Raw genomic sequence first — 19107 nt, forward strand, 5'->3', positions numbered from 1 at the left:
AAGAGGCCCACATAGACACTTACCCTGTGTTCGTTAAATCAAGAAATCACAGAACTGACATGGGAATATATTTCTAGAGGAGAGTCCGCCCCCCTGGGGCTTGATGTGGGCAGGTGTCGGAGGGGGTGTCCTTTCTGCTCCAAATATCCAGTACTCTGAGGGCCCTATATGACCTCACCCTCTCCCCTGCCCACTCCCCCACATTCTCTGGCCTCAGAAACCACCCCTGCTTTTATTCATTCCTCTTTGGATATGAATTTGTCAAGTAACAGCTCCTGCCTGAGGGTCTCTGCACTGCTGTCCCCTCTACCTTGAATGTTCTTTCCTCCAGTACAGGCACAGTTCACTTTCTCATCTTTAGGTCTCTGCCCACTGCCCCCATACCCATGAGGCTTTTACTGAGTGCTCTACACAAGAGGCACAGTCCCTCTGTATCCTCGACTCTGCTTCTTTCTCCCTGCTCATGGCCACCACCAAGCCTGTAACCAGTGATCGTGTCTCTTCTCTTCCACTTCCTACCCCCAGACCGTAAGCCCCACGAAGAGCTTCTGGTTTGGTTTTGTTCATTGCTGTTTCTCCAAAGCCTGCAACAGGGCTTGGCACGTAGCAGGTACTTAGTAAATATTTACTGAATTAAAGGAAAACACAGAGAGAACACATCTTCTCCTCTACTGTTGAAGGGGCAGCTACCCACGGACCCTTGCTTCCTTGCTCCTGACAACTGGTCTGTCCAGCGGGCCCAGTGTGCCTGGTGCTAAAATGCAGAAGCAGAGTAACCATGAGACACTCTGCTGGTGACCCTCTGACCACAGGAAGGGGAAACAAAGCAGCGCTTACACTGACAGAAGACCTCTCGTGGCCAACCGCTGTGATCTGCACGTTGCCCAGATGTAGGATGGCCGCTAGGATCTTAAAAATGTCCATCTGAAAATCCTCCTTGAAACCTGAAAAAACAAATGTCCAAATTAGGAATACTGCATCTCTTCCCTGACTTCATCACTAGTAGGATAAGCACCTGAATTCTTTCAAGACACTCTAGTACCATCATTGCTGAGAGCTGGCACGGGAGTGTGCAGCGGCCCCCAGAGGGCCTCTGGTTCGCCATTCTTGCCAGTTTGACCAGCAACGACACAATATGTGAATTTGACAGCCCACTAGGCTTCCCCTTTTGCCATCGCTGCTGTAAGTGTAATGCAAAAATTCATACCCAAATCACCATTTCATGTTAGGTTCCTGGGCAAATCAGCTCTCATTTATTCTATGTGTTGCACTTCCTTTATTTTTATTATGGTTTTTTTTCCCCCTTTTTGGTTCACAAGTTCCTTGAACTATTTTTTTTAATTTTTATTTTTATATTTTCATTTATTTATTTTTGAAGATTCTAGTAATTTATTTGACAGAGAAAAAGAGAGAGCACAAGCAAGGGGAGCAACAGGCAGAGGGAGAAGAAGCAGGCTCCCCAAGGACCAGGAGGCCCGATGTGGGACTCGATCCCGGGAGCCTGGGATCATGAATTGAGCCCAAGGAAGATGTTCCTACTGAGCATGGAGCCTGAAACGGGCCTCAATGCCGGGACCCTGAGACCATGACCTGAATGGAAATCAAGAGTCAGCTGCTCAACCGACTGAGCCACCCAGGTGCCACCCTAAACTGCTTTAGACATTATCTCCTAATCCTTACCACATCCCTAATAGCTATGGAGGGCCTCTTCAAAGATGGCCCCCAGGGAACCACCCTCCTAGAGTTCATGCTCTGTGCAGTTCCCTCACCATGGGTTATGTATGAGTCTGGGGTTTTAACCATTATCACATGGCGGTAGTGACGTGGCCTTACTTCTGAAGCTGGTTCATAAAAAATCTTAACACATCCCACCTAAGCCTACTGTAACTCGCTCTGGGAGAAGGGAGCTACAACACGGTACACACCATTTACCCTGAGACCAGTGTGCTGTGAGGAAGTCTGTGTGGAGGGAGAGATGCCTGTCCAGTCCCTGGTGCTTGTAACCGTACCAGTCCATGTGAGAAAACAAGCCTTCAGAGAGGATGGGGTCCCTACTACTGTCAAAGAGTAGTCCCCAACTGACAAGCATCCAGCTGAGCCCAGTCACCCCAGAATCACCCCAAATAATAATGATCCATCATTTTAGGCCATTAAGATTTGGGGAAACAGCAAAAGATGATTGGAACAACTGAGTATTTTCATTACTGTCCCAGTAATCAAATGGGGAAACTGATGCCCAGAGAAAATAACTGAGCTCTGGAAGGCCAGAGGCTGATCTTAGGATAAACAAATAAAACATATTGGAGCAAATACATGACGGTAGATTATTTAGTACTAAATTGTGAGATTGAATGGCCAAGACAAAGGCCATCAGAGGCGAGTTCACTGGGCTAGCATCTTGAGGTAACAGACTTCATAGAAAGTAAGCAGGGCAGATTCCTTCATATCCCTGGCATTCTGCCCACTAAGGGAAGGAGAGGGGAGCAGGCCCCAACCCCTTTCCACCCCCGCCACTTCACATACCACAGTGGGCAGCCAACACCACTAATATCCACAAGAGACAGTAGACTGTTTTACTCTACTTCCCCACAAAACTTTGGGGGGCTTTATCAAAACTCTAGGCCAGGGGTGCAAGGCTGGGCCAGGGGAAGCAAGCCAGGTGCCTGGGGCCAACCCTACATTTGTGCCACCCTAAGAGTGAATGCCTGAACTTCTCCTTCAAGTTCATGCCCTAGTCACCTCTCCTGCCTCACACTTAGTCCTGGCCTGGCTGCTGTGGACATCTGTGAGAATAATCTAATTTGCGTGAGGCCATGAAAAAAATTGCTGCTACTGCTCTGGAAGGATTAAGAAAGGTTTCATGGATAAGGGGATGGTTTTGCTCAAAGGATGGCTAGGGCTTGAACAATAGGGAATAGAGACTGAGGGCAGGCCGTCATACTGAGCAAGCACCTACTACATGCCCAGTCTGGTACCAGGGGCTCGCACACACATTTCCTTACCAGTTATTATGGGAGCCCTGTGGGTAAGGAATATGGCCATTCTACAGATCAGGAAGCTGAGTCTCAGAAAGGGCAACCTCCTTAGAGTCCTGCCAATTAGGTTTTAAGTCGTGTTTATTTGACCTCAAAGCCTACTCTATTTCTCTTGTATCATTTTTGCGTAAGGTGAAATATTATAGAGGCAGGAGGGAGTGTCGGAAGGGGAGAGATGGGCAGGAGGACAGGGCATGTGGACCAAGGGCCCACCAGGGCCTGCCGGAGCTAGGCTGCCTACCAGAAGTAATACATGGTATTATTTCTCAGTAGAGCACATTATAGATACAGTAATGACTTCAACTACTTTAAGAAAATGGTAATCAGTACCAAAAGTGCTTATCTCATTATGATACACTATTTAACTTGCCCTTCTCCTTAAAGGGGTTTGGAAGGGGGGGGGGGCATCTGGGTGGTTCAGTCAGTTAAGCATCCTATCCTTGATCTCGGCTCAGGTGTTGATCTCAGGGTCATGAGTTTAAGCCCTGCATTGGGCTTGAGACCCACCGTGGAGCCTATTCAAAAAAAGAAAGGAAGAAAGAAAGAAAGCAAACAAACAAGAGAAAAGAAAGAAAAAAAAACCAAGCAATTTGGAAGGGGCAGAATCAGATGATAATTCTGCTTAGGAAACCAACCAGTTTTCTTTCTCAACTACCCAAAGGTTTCATTCTCAATTACCCTTAAGGGTAATGTTGCCTATTACTCTGATATATTTAACCTCAAATTCTTTGCCTTTTACATTTAAATATAGTCACCAAAACCACAGCAATGAAAATAACTTGGTGAAACAAATATTTTCTATAAGAAGTAAAAATAGTCTGTGGTCTCACACTGATCCAAAGCTTTGACTGACAGTTATGTGTTAGTGTCTACACTAATACACTATAGGAAAGTAAATGATCATTTTCATCAACGCCATTAGGTAGACACTTCCCAAATGTGAGCTCCATGTGGGAAAAGCAAGGGGGAGAAAGACCAAGCAATGCAAGATTTTGTTTTCTGTATAAAACTGTGGTAAGAAGGGTGCCAGGGTGGCTCAGTTGGTTGAGCGCCTGACTCTTGATTTCAGCTCAGGTCATGATCTCAGGTCACGACTGGGGAGCCCTGTGTCAGGCTCCACGCTCAGCAGGCAGTCTGCTTGGAATTCTCCTCTCCCTCTGCTCCCCACCAACCCCGCAACCTTCTGTTTATGCTCTCTCAAACTCTCTCTCTCTCAAAAAAAAGAAGTGAGTCTCCTCCGTCCCCTTACTCTAAAATGGGGGAAATACTAGTGTCTACATCATAAAGCGCTTATAAATTGAGCAAGCTAGTACAGGTAATGAAGTGCTTGGGATGCCTGGTAAGTTCCATGTAAGTGTCTGCTATTTTATTGGGCCAGGTAGGGTCAACGTGACCCCACCCCAGTCTGAGCACCAGTCTCCTCTGAAGTCAGCCCCAATTTGCTTAAGAGCACCCCCTGGGCAGACAGCCCCCACTGCTCACTGCAAACCAGCCCCACTGCAGGTGAACGCATCAATATCTACATCTTTTAAGGGAAAAGCACCAGTCTTGTCCACTTTGGGCATCAAATATATCCTGATCGGCTCATCCTAAGATTAGAATTTATTAGGAGTCTTCAAAACACACACCTGCTGGGCATCCTGGCCTTTCATTTTGTTTTTTGTTGTTCTTGTTGTTGTTCTTGTTGTTTTAAAGAGAAAATGGCCAAACGTTGGCTAGGGTATTTCCACTTACCCAGCAGCGTGAAGGTCTTCCGTGTCTCCACCATGTCTGCCCTGTCATTCACGCCCTCGATGACTGTGCTGCCTCCCATTCTTGTGTAGTTAAATTCTTCTGCACTCCCTGCAACCAAAAGATGGTTACGTGTGTGACACAGAAATTTGTGACACAGAAGCAAGACAGAAAGCTCACACATAATACACTAGAATAAGCACTTGACACACATCACTCCATTAATTCTGTGGGAGTCTATCTGACAGACGCAGAAGCCAGGGTCCAGGGAAGTGAAGTGTGTTGCTGAAGGTGCCAGAGCCAAGGGAGGGCAAGAGTCTGAACACGGGCCTGTCTGACCACAAAGCTCCTGGGTTTTGCTCCCGTATCTCACTCCTCTAAATAGCTTTACTGAGGATTACCCTCCACAGAATAAACTGTCTGGGGTTAAGATGTAGACTTTGGTGAGTTTTGATATATGTATGCCCTAACAGAATCAGCACCACAGTCAAGAGATTAACCACATGCACAGCTAATACCTCAATAGTAGGTGGGCCTACCGACAGCTCTTCCAAATTCACTATTCACATCCTGTTCTGCAGAAGGCATGGGTGTTACCTTCATATGAAATCTCAGGAACTTTAGCTTCTTCACAAGTGCAAACAACTTCTCCAAGATCGGAGTGTGTGCGTTCAACTCCCACACACCGCACAATTCTATTTACCAACCCAGCACAAGCAACCAAGGGAAGAGAGCTGTGACAGCACAGGAATCCAGATGTTTGTGAGACAGGACAAAGAGTTCTGCTGTCCCTGTGGTTTGATTAGTTGGAATGACAAAGAATAATGACCCATCATGATGAATAATGAGTCATCAAGGAAGCTCAAATAATGACAGAGACACTCTGTCTCAGAAGACAGGGAAATATGTCATGCATATTGGAAAACAACCATCCGAGGAAGTTCAGATAAAGAAGAGTTTAGGGATTTGACAACACCAAGTCCCAGGTGTCAGGAGATCTTGTTCATGTGGCTCTAGCTAGATGACCATCATCACCCATGAGCTTTGGGAAAAAACCCTGGAGTTTAAAGGTCTCCTCTCCTGGACCTACCCTGCCCCTCAACCCATCATCTTAGTTAGATGCATCAATTCTACCCCTAAAACCCAAGGGCCTGTTTTGGACATAGTATTTTTTAAGTGATATTACTATAAGAAGAAAGCAAACTTGGGACACCTGGGTGGCTCAGTCGGTTAATTGTCTGCCTTTGGCTCAATTCATGATCCCAGGGGCCTTGGGATCAAGCCCTATATCTGGCTCCTGCTCAGCAGGGAGTCTGCTTCTCCCTCTCCCTCTGCCTGCCACTCCCCATACTTGCGCTCACTCTCTCTCTCTCAAATAAAGAGAATCTTTAAAAAAAAAAAAAAAAAAAAAGAAAAAGAAAGAAAGAAAAAGAAAAAGAAATCAACCTGGAATTTAAGTCCCTATATAAAAGAGAGTCATGTCCATGCATTATATAACACGTACCCAATTTAAGATGTTTAAATTCCGACTGCTGGGCAGATGCACAAAGCTGATAAAAAATGTGGTAATTTCGTTCATTTTCCGACTGTAAAATAAAGGAAAGTCTTGAAATTACACCAGCTCTTTACAAGTAAAAATATGAGGTTCTTAATGGAGGGATCTTAGATGGCTAACCTGGATTGACAATTCTGCTCTTAGGGACACTGACAATCTACCCATTTTTTTTACTTTGGTCAGTAGCACTGTGACCCAACCTGTTCCCCCTCTGCTGGCTCAAGACCACCTTCCAGATAAGGACCCCAGAAAAAATGTTATTAAGTGAAAACACCCTGTGAAATGAGAATAATGTAATTTGAACCAGTTGAAATTTTTTTTTATATTTATTTATTTGACAGACAAGAGATCATAAGTAGGCAGAGAGGCAGGCAGAGAGAGAGAGGAGGAAGCAGGCTCCCCGCCGAGCAGAGAGCCCAAAACAGGAATCCATCCCAGGACCCCGGGATTATGACCAGAGCCGAAGGCAGAGGCTTTAACCCACTGAGCCACCCAGGAGCCCCTGTACCAGTTGAAATTTTTAAGATACTTTTTGTAATAAATACCACGCTTACTGTTACTCTCTTGGACCAAAATTATGAAATTTTCTCCATTTTACTGACAGAAGAGCCTTTCTCTTAAACACCCCCACTAACTGTAAGCCCATTCCCTTCTTGGTCAGGAAAGCTGGTCTAAACAGCTTTGTCTGTTTCAAGAAGTTTTTGTATTCTGAAAATATGAACTTGTTTGTGAAACTCAAAGGATCCAAAATTTTTCCCTTCGGTGGATTCATATCACTCCACTGATATTGCATCCATCTGTCAATTTTTTTTTGTTTTTAAGAAGCAGAAAGAAGGGGAGCCTGGGTGGCTCAGTGTGTTAAAGCCTTTGCCTTTGGCTCAGGTCATGATCCCAGGGTCCTTGGCAGGGAGCCTGCTTCCTCCTCTCTCTCTCTCTCTCTCTCTCTGCCTACTTGTGATCTCTATCAAATAAATAAAATCTTAAAAAAAAAAAAAAGGCAGAAAGAAAAAAAAGCCAAAAGGCAGATGAAAGATAGGAAATTCGATTCTTCAAGTCACAGAGCAATACAGGTGGTCTAATGAGTACGTAAATGCGAACCGTGCTTTGAAAGTTGGGGAAAAGGATATTTAACGGCTGTTTGTATCCTCACCTGAAAGACGACTCTGGATTTCTCCAGCAGGTACGTCCTCATGTTGGCTCCTATAATCTGATTCCTCTCGTCAAAGCTGATCTCTGTGTATTTCCCAAACCGACTGCTGTTGTCATTGCGGGTCGTCTTGGCATTTCCCACCGCCTGCAGAACACAGGTCCCTCAATAACGTTACAAAGGTCTTTGCATCCGCACTATTGGAGCGGTTTCAATAAATCCAGTCCTGCGTGCTGGGGAGGGGTCTGACTAGCAGAGGGAGGTTGGGGCGGAGGGACTAGGGGAAGAGGAGGAAAGCAGTCCAAAGCTCGTGGGGAGCAGGACGTGTCCTCGGCTGTTCAGAGCTCTCCTTTCCTGCTGAGACACTGTGCAGGATCAGCTGGACCACGGGCTCTGGTGTTACATGGCCCCAGATGGAGATGTGCTCAGGGACGGCTCTGGCCCCAGGCTCCTTCTCCGCTATCTGTATAATGCTAGAACATCTCTAGCATTATTTCATCTCTCCAAGGCTCAGTTTCTTTATCTGTAGTGTGGGAATAATCTGCATCTTGCAGAGTGGGGAGGATGACCTAAGACAATATAAAGTGCCTCGACACATCCACGCTCTGAATATTACAGATGCTCGATTCAAAGCACACGTCCCTCAACTTGGTTTCTACTCTTATCTCATCACTTCCCTACTCAGACCTTCCACTTGACCAAAAAACTGTGCTCTCTCATCCTTTCCACACTCTGGGCAAGGCTTTTGCTTTTTACTTCTGCTCCTGAATTCTGTTTCTCCTCTACCCATCCCTTCCCCCATCCCTGAGCACTCTCCATCTGGAATACTCTTCTCATGCACACAAACTAATCCTCCTGCCCAGGTCATCATGCTTTCTGATGACACATCTACTGAGTCCCTATGGGCCACGTGCTTGGGTGGCAAAGGTGAGCCAAGTGGACAGGGTCCTGCCTCTCTGGAGCTTGCCATCTACTGGGCAAGATCGATCCTAAACAAATAATCACATAAATTCATCCACTGGGCAGTGCCTCTGGACAATTTTATACTGCTATCTTAGATTGTGATCTATGTTTCCACTTAACTTTAAAGTATGTTTATGTTAGAGAAGTCTTAAGACTTGGGGACCGGGTCTTATACTTTTCCATCACCTCCTGTATTATCTGACACAATGGCTTAAACAAAATGCATGGTCTGATAAATATTTATTCATTAATTCTGATTTAAAAAGACAGAGAGAGGATGTCTAAGAATCTAATGGTCTTAATTGTTTTGCTGTGCTTCCAAATAAATTGAAGTCAATCCTTTTCCCATTTTGCAAAGCAGCCAGAATTGGTCTTTGGACATCCCCTGAGCCTTTCAGATGCCCCTTCTCCCTTGAGGGCAGGCTCCTTCCTCCTGAGTGCCTGCATGGCTGGCCTTGCCCACACCTCTGCCCTCGTTAGCATTGTGTGAATGGATTAGCTCTCGGCAGGGGAGAAGAAGGGTCTTGATATGTAGCATTTGCCAATTCGTAAGGTGCATATATTCCCACCATGACTGATTTCAAACTACCAAAGGTTTAACAGTTGGCTTGCAAAATAATTCCTGAATATTTACCAATCAGCTCGTGAAAGTTGGTGCACTTTCCTGCCCTCACTTCCATTGTCTTTAAAGGGGAGGGCTTGAGTTAGCCATGAAAACACATACACAAACCAACCCACCTTTCCATCACACACTGTCCCCTGTGACCCTGCTCCCCACCCCTGCCAGCTGCATACCTCTGTTATGGGGTTTGACGCCAGAACCTTGTCCTCCACGTGGGTGTTACTGCTGGACTTGCTGACGGTGGCAAAATACCTCATGGCGTAGCGAGCGGACACAGTCTTCCCGGCACCTGACTCCCCACTTACAATTATTGACTGATTTTTATTGTTTCTGAAGCAAATAAAAGGATTTTTAAAAATGCTCATTTCTTCCTATTAAAAAGGCAATATATACTCAGGAAGAAAAAATGCAGACAAGTGGAAAGAAGGCAAACTCTGTTTCATCACTCTAACTGCTTTTAATACTCCACTGAATTTCCTTCTAGTCTCTTTTTCTATGGGATCAAGCTGAACACACAGCTGTTTCCTGCTCTGTCCCCCATGCTGAGGGTCCCCCAGACCACTCCTATGTCAGTGATCTGCTAGAGGACTCACAGGGTGCAGCGCATAGCCATCCTCATGGCTAAGAATTATAGTGAAAGAATACAAAGTAAATCTGCACATGGAAAGGGCACAGGGCGACAAATCCAGAGGAAGCCCGGCATGAACACTTAAATCTTTCAGCAGTGAGTTATGACAACCCATGGAAGTGCTGTCCACCAGGGAAGCTCTTCAGAGAGTCGGGGCCCAGGGTTTTCAGCAGGGGCTGGTCACATAGGCATCCTCAGCGGAGCACATACCCACATACCGAAATTCAAGATGCTGAGAAGGAGAGGAGGCGCTCAGCATGAGCTCCATCATTTAAGCAAACAATCCAGGTACAGTGAGTCACTCTCATCAATTAGGCTGGGTGGGAAACTTGCTAAAATCCAATCTCCTTTAGGCTAGCCCTGGGCCAGCTTTGCAAGCAGGCCTCTGAAGACAGTTGTCTTGGGCCCAGGTGAACTCCTCTCTGTGTATCCCCACATAAACATAAGACATTTAAAGACATTATTTTGGAAAGCAACTATTCAAAATATGCTTGGGAACATACGTGCTCAGTAAACCAACGTGTCCTACATATTTTAGAGATCTTAAAAAAATGCATTCAACTTTTCATATCGTAAGATGATGATAGAAATCTTCCTATCATGCTGGTCTAGGTATCCAGCATTGCTGATATACTACACACTGCACAAATACTTTATAAGGATTCTCATTTAAGCCTTGGAAAAAAGTCTATGCCACATATACCCATTTTACAGAAGAGTACAATAGGGGTTCAGAAAGGTTAAATGACTTGACTCAGGACACAGAGTATGCAGCCTCCTTGTAAACACCGGAAGGACCTCAGAGATAGTGTTCCTGCCCAAAAAAGCAAGCCTCTGAGGAAGTGAGTGACAGACAGCCCCAGTATCCCTTGGCCAGGTAGAACAGGGAGGGAGTTTTAAAGCCAGGCTCTTCTGAGTGCCAGTTTAGTATCAGCAAGTACAACATAAAACTACCTTATGTTCAGTACTGTTACAGGAAGCCCTCGAGAGAAAATGGGGTCTTTGATCTTGACCCTGGTTCAGCCCTATAGCTCCCATGAGCTCAGACTGCTGATACCCAGGAGCATCCCTGACCCATCAGGCTGGGAGCCATGAACTTCCATCACAGAGACCTACATCTCTGTGAACTCTGTGAACTACATGAACTTCCATCACAGAGATCTACAGGGAGCAAGACAAATCCCAGTACCATAGGTGTTTTGTAATTGGAAGGAATCTTGCTATATCAGAGACCAAAGTAGTTGGTCATTAATTGTTAAATCTCTACTCAACATTCATCCTTTTCTTCCTTGTTAGAGACTATGTCCCAACTTTTAGTGGGCACACCGCTGCCCATATGGAAGACTATATAACCCTGCTCTGCTTGTCACTAGGCATGGTCATGGGAGTAGGTCCTGCCCAAAGAGCTGTGAGCAGAGGGGTTTTGTGGGGCTTCCCTCCATAAACAGGAGGGGCACACACTTCCCCTCTGACACTTTGTCACACAGAGTATGGAGGAGACAGCTAAGTATTAGTGTGCCCTCAGGAGGGAAGTCTTACTCCAGGGACTGAAGATCTGGAAGGCATTGGGTCCCTGACGGCTGGTAGAGGTGGCACACTAGTCCCAGACCGTCCATCAGCCCATCAGCCTTTTCTGCAAGAGAGGACCACACACTCTACCTTGTTCACACCACCATTCTTCCCCCTGATTATAAGCCATGAATCACAAATGGGTGCCCTCGGAGTGTCTGGTTCACAGATAAAGACAGGAGAGGCTGTGCCCGGGATTATGTGGTAAATGGTTAGCAGGTCCAGGCCCTGTGCCTCAGGTTTGTGTTCACCAGGGCAAAGCTCAATGCACTTCACAGGGGCATTGCCAGACTTAAAGGAGATCACTGCCTGGAAAGTTCTTTTGAGAACCACAAAAGGGTCTACAAAGATAGGAAGGTGTTTCTATTCTTCATACTTTACAGATGAGGACATCAAAGCCAAAAGCCAAAAAACATTACGCGTGGAGTCCGAAACCCCGAGCACACATCCCAGCTCTGCTTGCTGGTGGCCTTGGGCGGGTGACCCCCAAACCTCAGCTTGTTGCCCAGGTGTCCCCATTGCAGGCCAGTCTGAGGGGACCCTCGATGGTATATGAGAATGAGTGCACGGGGCCTGCTCCACGGGAGGCTTTTAATAAATGTTCGCCAGCAAAACGAAAACTCCACAGGGCCACACAGAACACAGGTGGCAAAAGGAGGCTAAAGCTCTACATCTCCCACAGCTAAAACCTGTGCTCCTCTATCATAAGATTTTGCTGGCCCAGATAGGAGGGAAAAGGTTTGCGCATCTCACAATGGAGAAATCAACATTCCTCCAACCAAACACACCACAAGCGAAGCATCTGACATTCCCAGATTGATAGGTTTGACTTTTGACTCCCTGGAAGAAGAAAAACCAGGAAACCTGGTCTAGACAAGTTACGCAGACAGTCATTTGCTACTGGGTTATAGGTAGTCCATTCTACCACAGTCCCCTTTAACAAGACCAGTGCCAGAGGGGCCCCCTCCACAGTGAGGGCTCAGCACACACGAGGGCGGGGTGCTGGTCCAGAAGAAGGGAGCCCCGCCCAGCAGGAGGCTACCTGGCCATCTGCTTGTATGCCTCTTCAGCCACGGCAAATATATGTGGGTCCATATCACCCATGTTCTGCCCGCTGTAGGCGTGGATGATGGCATCTCCGTAGATCGGCAACTGCTTGTAAGGATTCATGGCCACCAAAATGATTCCTGGGGAAAGATGCCCGATGCAGTGCTGGGATTTTACTGTCACTTGCTTTTCCAGGTTCTTAGGATCAAGCCCAGCTCTGCCAGTTATTAAGTGTGCCCTGTGACTTGGGGCAGGTCACATAACGCTCTGGATCTCAGGTCCCTGTGGATGCCACCCACATTTCTGGATGACTGTCAGGGTTGGAGGAGATGACAGATGGGACTGCCCTAAAACTGAAAGCTCTTGCAATTCTCAATGTAAATATAATGATAACATCATTGCCCAGAGTAAGTCATAAATGTATTAAATCCAGTAAGAAACTCAAACACAAGCTTTATCCAGTTACAGCTTTCTTGGGAGTCTGATCTTAAGTCTTGCACAAGATTCTCCCCACCTGTAGACACTTCTGTTTACAACAGACTCTTGAAGATCAAATGTCTGTGCTTGTCAGACAAAAATCTGGGCAAATGTCTAGGTCCAAGTGTACCTTTTGGCAGAATTCGACATTTCTAACGTAAACATGATATAAAATGTACTCGGGACACCCTAGACAGCAAGCACGGTGTTTCTGGTCACGGCTGCTCTCTTAGAATTGCTCTCCTTACCGCTGTAGGTGTAAATGAGTTTGGATTCTGCGAAGCGGACTCTGAGATTGTGGAGCACCGCGGGCTCGTGGAGATAGCTGAGGGCCGTGAGGTCATTCTCGCCCACGAGGATGTCAGGGTTCCGAAGCGGAGGCAGGGATTCCGGATCAACAGAATAATCCAGCTCCTGTGGACAAAGACAGAATTAAAGTTCTAGAAGTGAAAGACTCTTGGTGTTTCTGAACTCCTGTTCTCCGTCCTATCCATCCCCTTTTGGAGTGATCCCAGACACTCTGAAAAACAAATGTATGTAGAGCAAAGAGAAAATCATCTCCATGACTGACTCTTCGGGAATGGGATCCAGGGGACTAGGATATTGGCTGTGGGCCCAAGGGCAAGTCTCTCATCCTTTCTGGACCATTCCTCTCTCATCTGTGGAAAGACTGGCTGGAGCTACAAGACCTCGTTGAAGGGTCCGTGAGAGGTGACAGGGAAGCTACATGGGCAGGGACCTGAGCATGCCACCCCCAGCTCTACCACAGGGGGTCCACTTGTACGTGGGTTAGATGCTGAGCACCATGAACGTTTTGCTTGAAAACAGGGTCCTGCTGGGTGGTGAGAAGTGTCTGAAGGAGCCCATGTGGATGACGGTCTCTCTTTGAGAGGACGTGGGTGCTCTGACTATTGCTGAAGGCGGCCTGTTGCTGTCATCCTGGGCGTTGGCTGAGTAAGGCTGGGTAACTTGCTGGGGACAGTGTCTCCTACACTTGATTTCACCTAGCATTCTGACAGCAGCTGCCTGAGCAGAACGAAGTGTACAGAACACACACTGTACAGAAACACACAGATGACTTATCCGTTCATCTGTCGGTGGACAGGCACCTAAGTAGTTTCCACATCTTCATGATTATGACTTATGCTGCTATAAATATGGGGTACAGATTTCTTTTTGAGTTCGTGTCTTTGCTTCCTTTGGATATATTCCTAGAGGAGGAGCAGCTGGACCACAGGGGAGCGCCATTTTAAAATGTCTGCGGGGGCGGAGGGGGAGCTGGGTGACTCAGTTGGTTAAGCGACTGCCTTCGGAGTCCCCAGATCGAGTCCCACATGGAACTTCCAGCTCCATGGGGCGTCTGCTTCTTCCCCTGACCTTCTCCCCCTCTCATTCTCGATCTCTCTCAAATAAATAAATAAAATCTTTAAAAATAAATAAATAAATAAATAGAATGTCTGCGGGTTCTCCATTCTGTTTTCCATAGTGGCTGTACAATTTAGAGTCCCACCAGCAGGGCCCAGGGTTCCCTTTTCGCCACATCCACACCACATTTCTTACTATCTGTCCTTTCGATGATGGCCATGCTAGTAGGCACAAGAATATATAGATGGTGGTTTTGATTTGCATTTCCCTAATGATTACTCATGTCGAGCCCCTTTTCAAGTGTCTGTTGGTCATCTGGGTGTCTTCCTCAGAAAAATGTCTATTTAGGTCCTTTGCCCATTTTTAGTTTTTTGTTTGGTTGGTTGGTTTGGGTTTTTTTGTTTTGTTTTGTTTCTATTGAGTTTTAAGAATTCTTTTTCAGCAATATTGATTTTTATTTTTATTTTTTAAAACTTAAAAAAAATTTTATATTAGTTTCAGAGGTAGAGTTCAGTGACTCGTCAGTTGCAGTGCTCATTACATCACGTGCCCTCCTTAATGCCCATCACCCGATTAACCATCCCCCCACCACTCCCCTCCAGTGACCCTCAGTTTGTTTTCTACAGTTAGGAGTCTCTTATGATTTGGCTCCCTCTCAATTTTCATCTTACTTTCCTTCTCTTCCCCTATGTGCATCTGTTCGGTTTCTTAAATTCCACAGATGAGTATATTTTGGATAATATCCCCTTATCAGATATACGGTTTGCAAATATTTTTTCTCCTTCTGTAGGTTGTCTTTTCACCTTATGGATAGTTTCTTTTGCTGGGCAGAGGTTTTTTAGTTTGATGTAGTCACACCGGCTTATATTTTCATTTTGTCGCTTGTGCTTTAGGTGTCAAATCAAAAAACATCACGAAGACTCATGTCAAGGGGCTTTATTCCTATGTTCTCTTCTAGTGTCGTGGTTTCAGGTCTTACATTGAAATCTTTAATTCATGTTGAGTTAATTTTTGTGAGTGAGGAAAGATAAGGGCCAAGTAGAATATTCTTAATCTACACTTTTTAAAAAAAAGATTTTATTTATTTATTTGACAGACAGAGATCACAAGTAGGCAGAGAGGCAGGCAGAGAGACAGAGGAGGAAGCAGGCTCCCCAATGCAGGACTCGATCCCAGGACCCTGAGATCATGGCCTGAGCCACTGAGCCACCCAGGCACCCCAATCTACACATTTTTATTTTGGGAATAAAATTAAGAAAAATGCTGCTCACATATGATTTTTCTTTCCCTGAGTTTTTCTGTTATCATTTTAAATCAATAACTTCCTTTCCAAGTTCAGCTGCTGCGTGTGTGTGTGTGCATAATTGTGTGTATGTGTGTGTATGAGAGACAGAGAAAAAGAGGAGAGTCTTGGGGAAGGGCCGTATGTAAAGAACATTAGACGAACAGTTAGAGGAACAAAACAGACTTTGTCTTTCATGGAAGAGAGGAAGTATTAAGCCAAGGAGCAGTCTGGCTGGCTGCCCTCTTACCTGCCTCTCCTGGGCTCATGTTCAGAGCCAGGAATGTCGCCATCGGAAGCCCTGCTGATATAACTAAAGCAGCAAGTTGTGAGATTTGTCCTCCCAAGCCGCACGCTCCCTAATGAGAACCTGCACCGCACAAGGGATGTGCTCAACAAGGCTGCAAGGAGCCACTGGTGGGAAAGGGCAGGTTCCATGCGGGTACAGCATCCTCCTGCCGGTCTCTTGAGTTTGCACGTGCATGTGCATGTGCGTGCACGTGCGTGCGCACACACACGGATCATCTCATTTGATCTGCAGCAAACCTGTCACTACCGTGCTGTCTGTTAGGAAATCCAATTTGCATATGAAGAAACCCAAGGGCTCAGGGTTATAGACTTAGAGAGTGGCCACAGCAGGCTTTGAATCTGGAGCATGATTCTTGAGGGAGTGCCCTTAACGGCTATGCTCACATGCTCATCTCCCTTCCCAGGATCTCAGGAAACAGCTCCCAAATCCACAATAGTCTCATTGTAAATATTGTGTCTTGTCTCTACAGAGACCTTGTGCATGACTCAAAATTTCCAACATTTTAATATTCATGTGATATTCTCTGCACCAACTTTAATACCCAGATGGAACACGAATCCTTTGCCCAGCGCTGTATCTAGGGACTTGAAGCTAAAAAGTAAGGTCACCTAACTATGGATCCAGTGGGAGTGTCATTACAGCTATGGGGTATGGCGGCAAAGGACAACTCACGATGGATACTTAAAGTCATGGTAAAATCTGCTGGAGCTGACAATCAAAAGACATATCCGACCTTTGGGAGGACCTGCTCACAGACACCCCGGAGCACAGGAGCCACCGCTGACGTGATCCAGCTGCATGGACAGGCTCCTCACAACATCACGCGAAGCTGGCATTCCGTTCCTGCCCCACCTCCCATCACGTCCCCAATCACCCCGCCACATGAACCCCTGGAGGTCCCAGTGCTTGTCTGTTTCTACCACCCATGGACGGATTTTACTCCTTTTTGTTCTTCTCCCACCCCTTCCTCCCCCTTCCTAGTTTCTATCTCCCTCCTCTATTTCTCTTCCTCTTCCTATCGTGATGTTTCTTTCTACCAGGTTTTGCCTTGGGCTCAGAGAACCTCCCTCCAAGTTTCTCATCTTTGCTCACGCTCTATGCTGAGACCCATTAAATCAAACAGGCAGGTCATTCCTCAGTGTTCTCCCCACCATGCTGGATCCCTGGGGATGCAGCACAGGACAGAGACCTGCATCCTGTGTCTTGCTCCAGAGAGAGGCCCTGGTGACACGGGGCCCTTGATGCTTTCATTAGGGCAATGTCGGGCATGTGGCACAAACAGGAGGGGATCACAGCACCCCCGGGCTACTCCCACGGGACCACGGGTCACCCTCCACATGTGGCCCAGCTACCCCTTTACACGTTGTGGCAGCCACGGCCAGCAAGGACCCTCACCGTTCCATCCTCCAGCAAGAGTCTCAGGACTTTGTCACCAACTCTGTAGTCTTTTGCTATTTCAGCAGACTTCCAAACTTCTTCAGGATCAGGAATCCATACCCTGTTGTACTGAACAACAGAATAAAACAGCCTTAATTTCAGAACTTTGAAAACAAAAACGCAGATCATAAGATACTTAGACTCAGGGAGATTTCTTTCCGTCTGCTCAGTCGGTCCCTTCTTCAGGAATACTTTTACCTAACCATTGCGTATGAGGTAGTCTTCAGTGTGTCTGTGAGGCCCCACACCTAGCTGCTTCATTTTTATAGGCAATGGAATTCCCAAAGCATCCTAAACATACTTTGAAAACTGAGAGCCTGGGACTAGAAAGAAAATCCTGAGTCCCTTCATGGGAAGATCTGAGCGCGGTCTAGGAGAGTTGAAACAGAGGGATTTGCTTCATCACTGATGGGCTATGGGTCTCTGGGCCAGACACTTAACTTCCTGTGCCTCATTTTTCTCATCCATAAAGTGGGTACAGTATCTACTTCGCATTTGCTGGGAGGTTAAATTAGGCTGTGTAGTTGAAAGCACTCTGCCAGATGCTATGGAAGTATTGCTAGAGTAGTGTTACCTCAGTCTTAACTGCACTGGTGCATAGCCAAGGATTCCCACTGTGGGAAATGCGGAAGGCCAGCTGCGGCTGCTGGGCTCCACTCCCAACAGGCGATTGTCTTTAGGCAGAATCTCATTGCTACATTGAATTATGTCTCTACCTGTCCCCCTCCAATTCATATCTAGAAGCCCTAATCTCCAATGAGACTGAATTTGGAGATAACATCTTTAAGTGGTAATGAAGGCTAAATGCGGTAAAAAGGCTCTGATCTAATGGGATTAGTGTCCTTGTAGGAAGAGACACCCGAGAGCTCCCACTGCACTCTCTGTCCACCTGCATGCGCCAAAAAGGCCACAAGAGTACACATGGGGAAAGCCACTGTCTGCACGCTCGGACTTCTCAGCCTCCAAAACATAAGCATCTGCTGTTGAAGCACCACCCAGGCCACAGGCTACTTAAGGCAGCCCTAGCAGACTAAACTGTGTGTCTAATACTCACACTGGCATGCTGGGAAGGAGACAGACTCACTCTCCAGAACCCACCGGTGGCACCTGAATGCTGCTCAAGATAGAGACAAGGGGGCTTCCATGTCTGTCACATGGTTAATTCCTCTCTTCCTGTCGGCAGCATCCACGGACTACTCTTACTCCTCCTCCCAGACCCCACATCTCACACTACCCTGCAGAGCTGTTCATCTGTTTATCCATTCATCTATTCGTTCATTCGATTGACACTTGCTAATAAGCATCTATTATGTGTATGCGCTGAGTTGCTAAGAAGGAAAGGCATTTGCTCTCAGTCACCACGGTCCTCCTCCAGTTAACCCAGCCAGCCTCTGACTCAGAGCCGCAGGTGCAAACGTGCATATTTGCATCCCTCTGCTCCTCGGGCCACTGGTCTACTGCTGCCATCTGACTGAGGAAATACTCCTTTGTGTTGAAAGACTGTACCTTCAGGAGTTTTGAGTTACAAAAAGATTCAGAGCAATAAAATCATGGCATTTTTATTTTCCTCGGTATGGTTCTACATAATTTCTACAATTTGCATGTTTTACTTTTATTTTTATTTTTATTTTTTTTTAAAGATTTTATTTATTTTATTTGACAGACAGAGATCACAAGTAGGCAGAGAGGCAGGCAGAGAGAGAGAGAGGAGGAAGCAGGCTCCCTGCTGAGCAGAGAGCCCGATGCGGGACTCGATCCCAGGACCCTGAGATCATGACCTGAGCCAAAGGCAGCGGCTCAACCCACTGAGCCACCCAGGCGCCCCATGCATGTTTTACTTTTATAATCAGAATACAGGTCCACAAAAAAACATGTACGTGAATCTTTTTTTTTTTATTTTTTTATTTTTTTAAAGATTTTTATTTATTTATTTGACAGA

At 46.3% G+C, this 19107-nt stretch overlaps 1 protein-coding gene across 2 annotated transcripts in view; it reads right to left on the reverse strand.

Annotated features, from left to right (window-relative positions):
* MYO5C (myosin VC) overlaps positions 1-19107 on the reverse strand; it is a 91592-nt gene that overhangs the window by 63206 nt on the left and 9279 nt on the right. For both annotated transcript variants that reach the window (XM_059372842.1, XM_059372843.1), the window contains exons 2-9: positions 17127-17237; positions 13023-13188; positions 12293-12437; positions 9227-9383; positions 7472-7615; positions 6271-6352; positions 4770-4877; positions 838-944 (exon numbers count right to left, since the gene is read on the reverse strand). In XM_059372842.1, the coding sequence (XP_059228825.1) occupies positions 838-944; positions 4770-4877; positions 6271-6352; positions 7472-7615; positions 9227-9383; positions 12293-12437; positions 13023-13188; positions 17127-17237 (1020 nt within the window). The remainder of the gene's footprint in view (positions 1-837; positions 945-4769; positions 4878-6270; positions 6353-7471; positions 7616-9226; positions 9384-12292; positions 12438-13022; positions 13189-17126; positions 17238-19107) is intronic.

This window comes from Mustela nigripes, chromosome 13 (genome assembly GCF_022355385.1).
Source record: "Mustela nigripes isolate SB6536 chromosome 13, MUSNIG.SB6536, whole genome shotgun sequence".
Taxonomy (NCBI): domain Eukaryota; kingdom Metazoa; phylum Chordata; class Mammalia; order Carnivora; family Mustelidae; genus Mustela; species Mustela nigripes.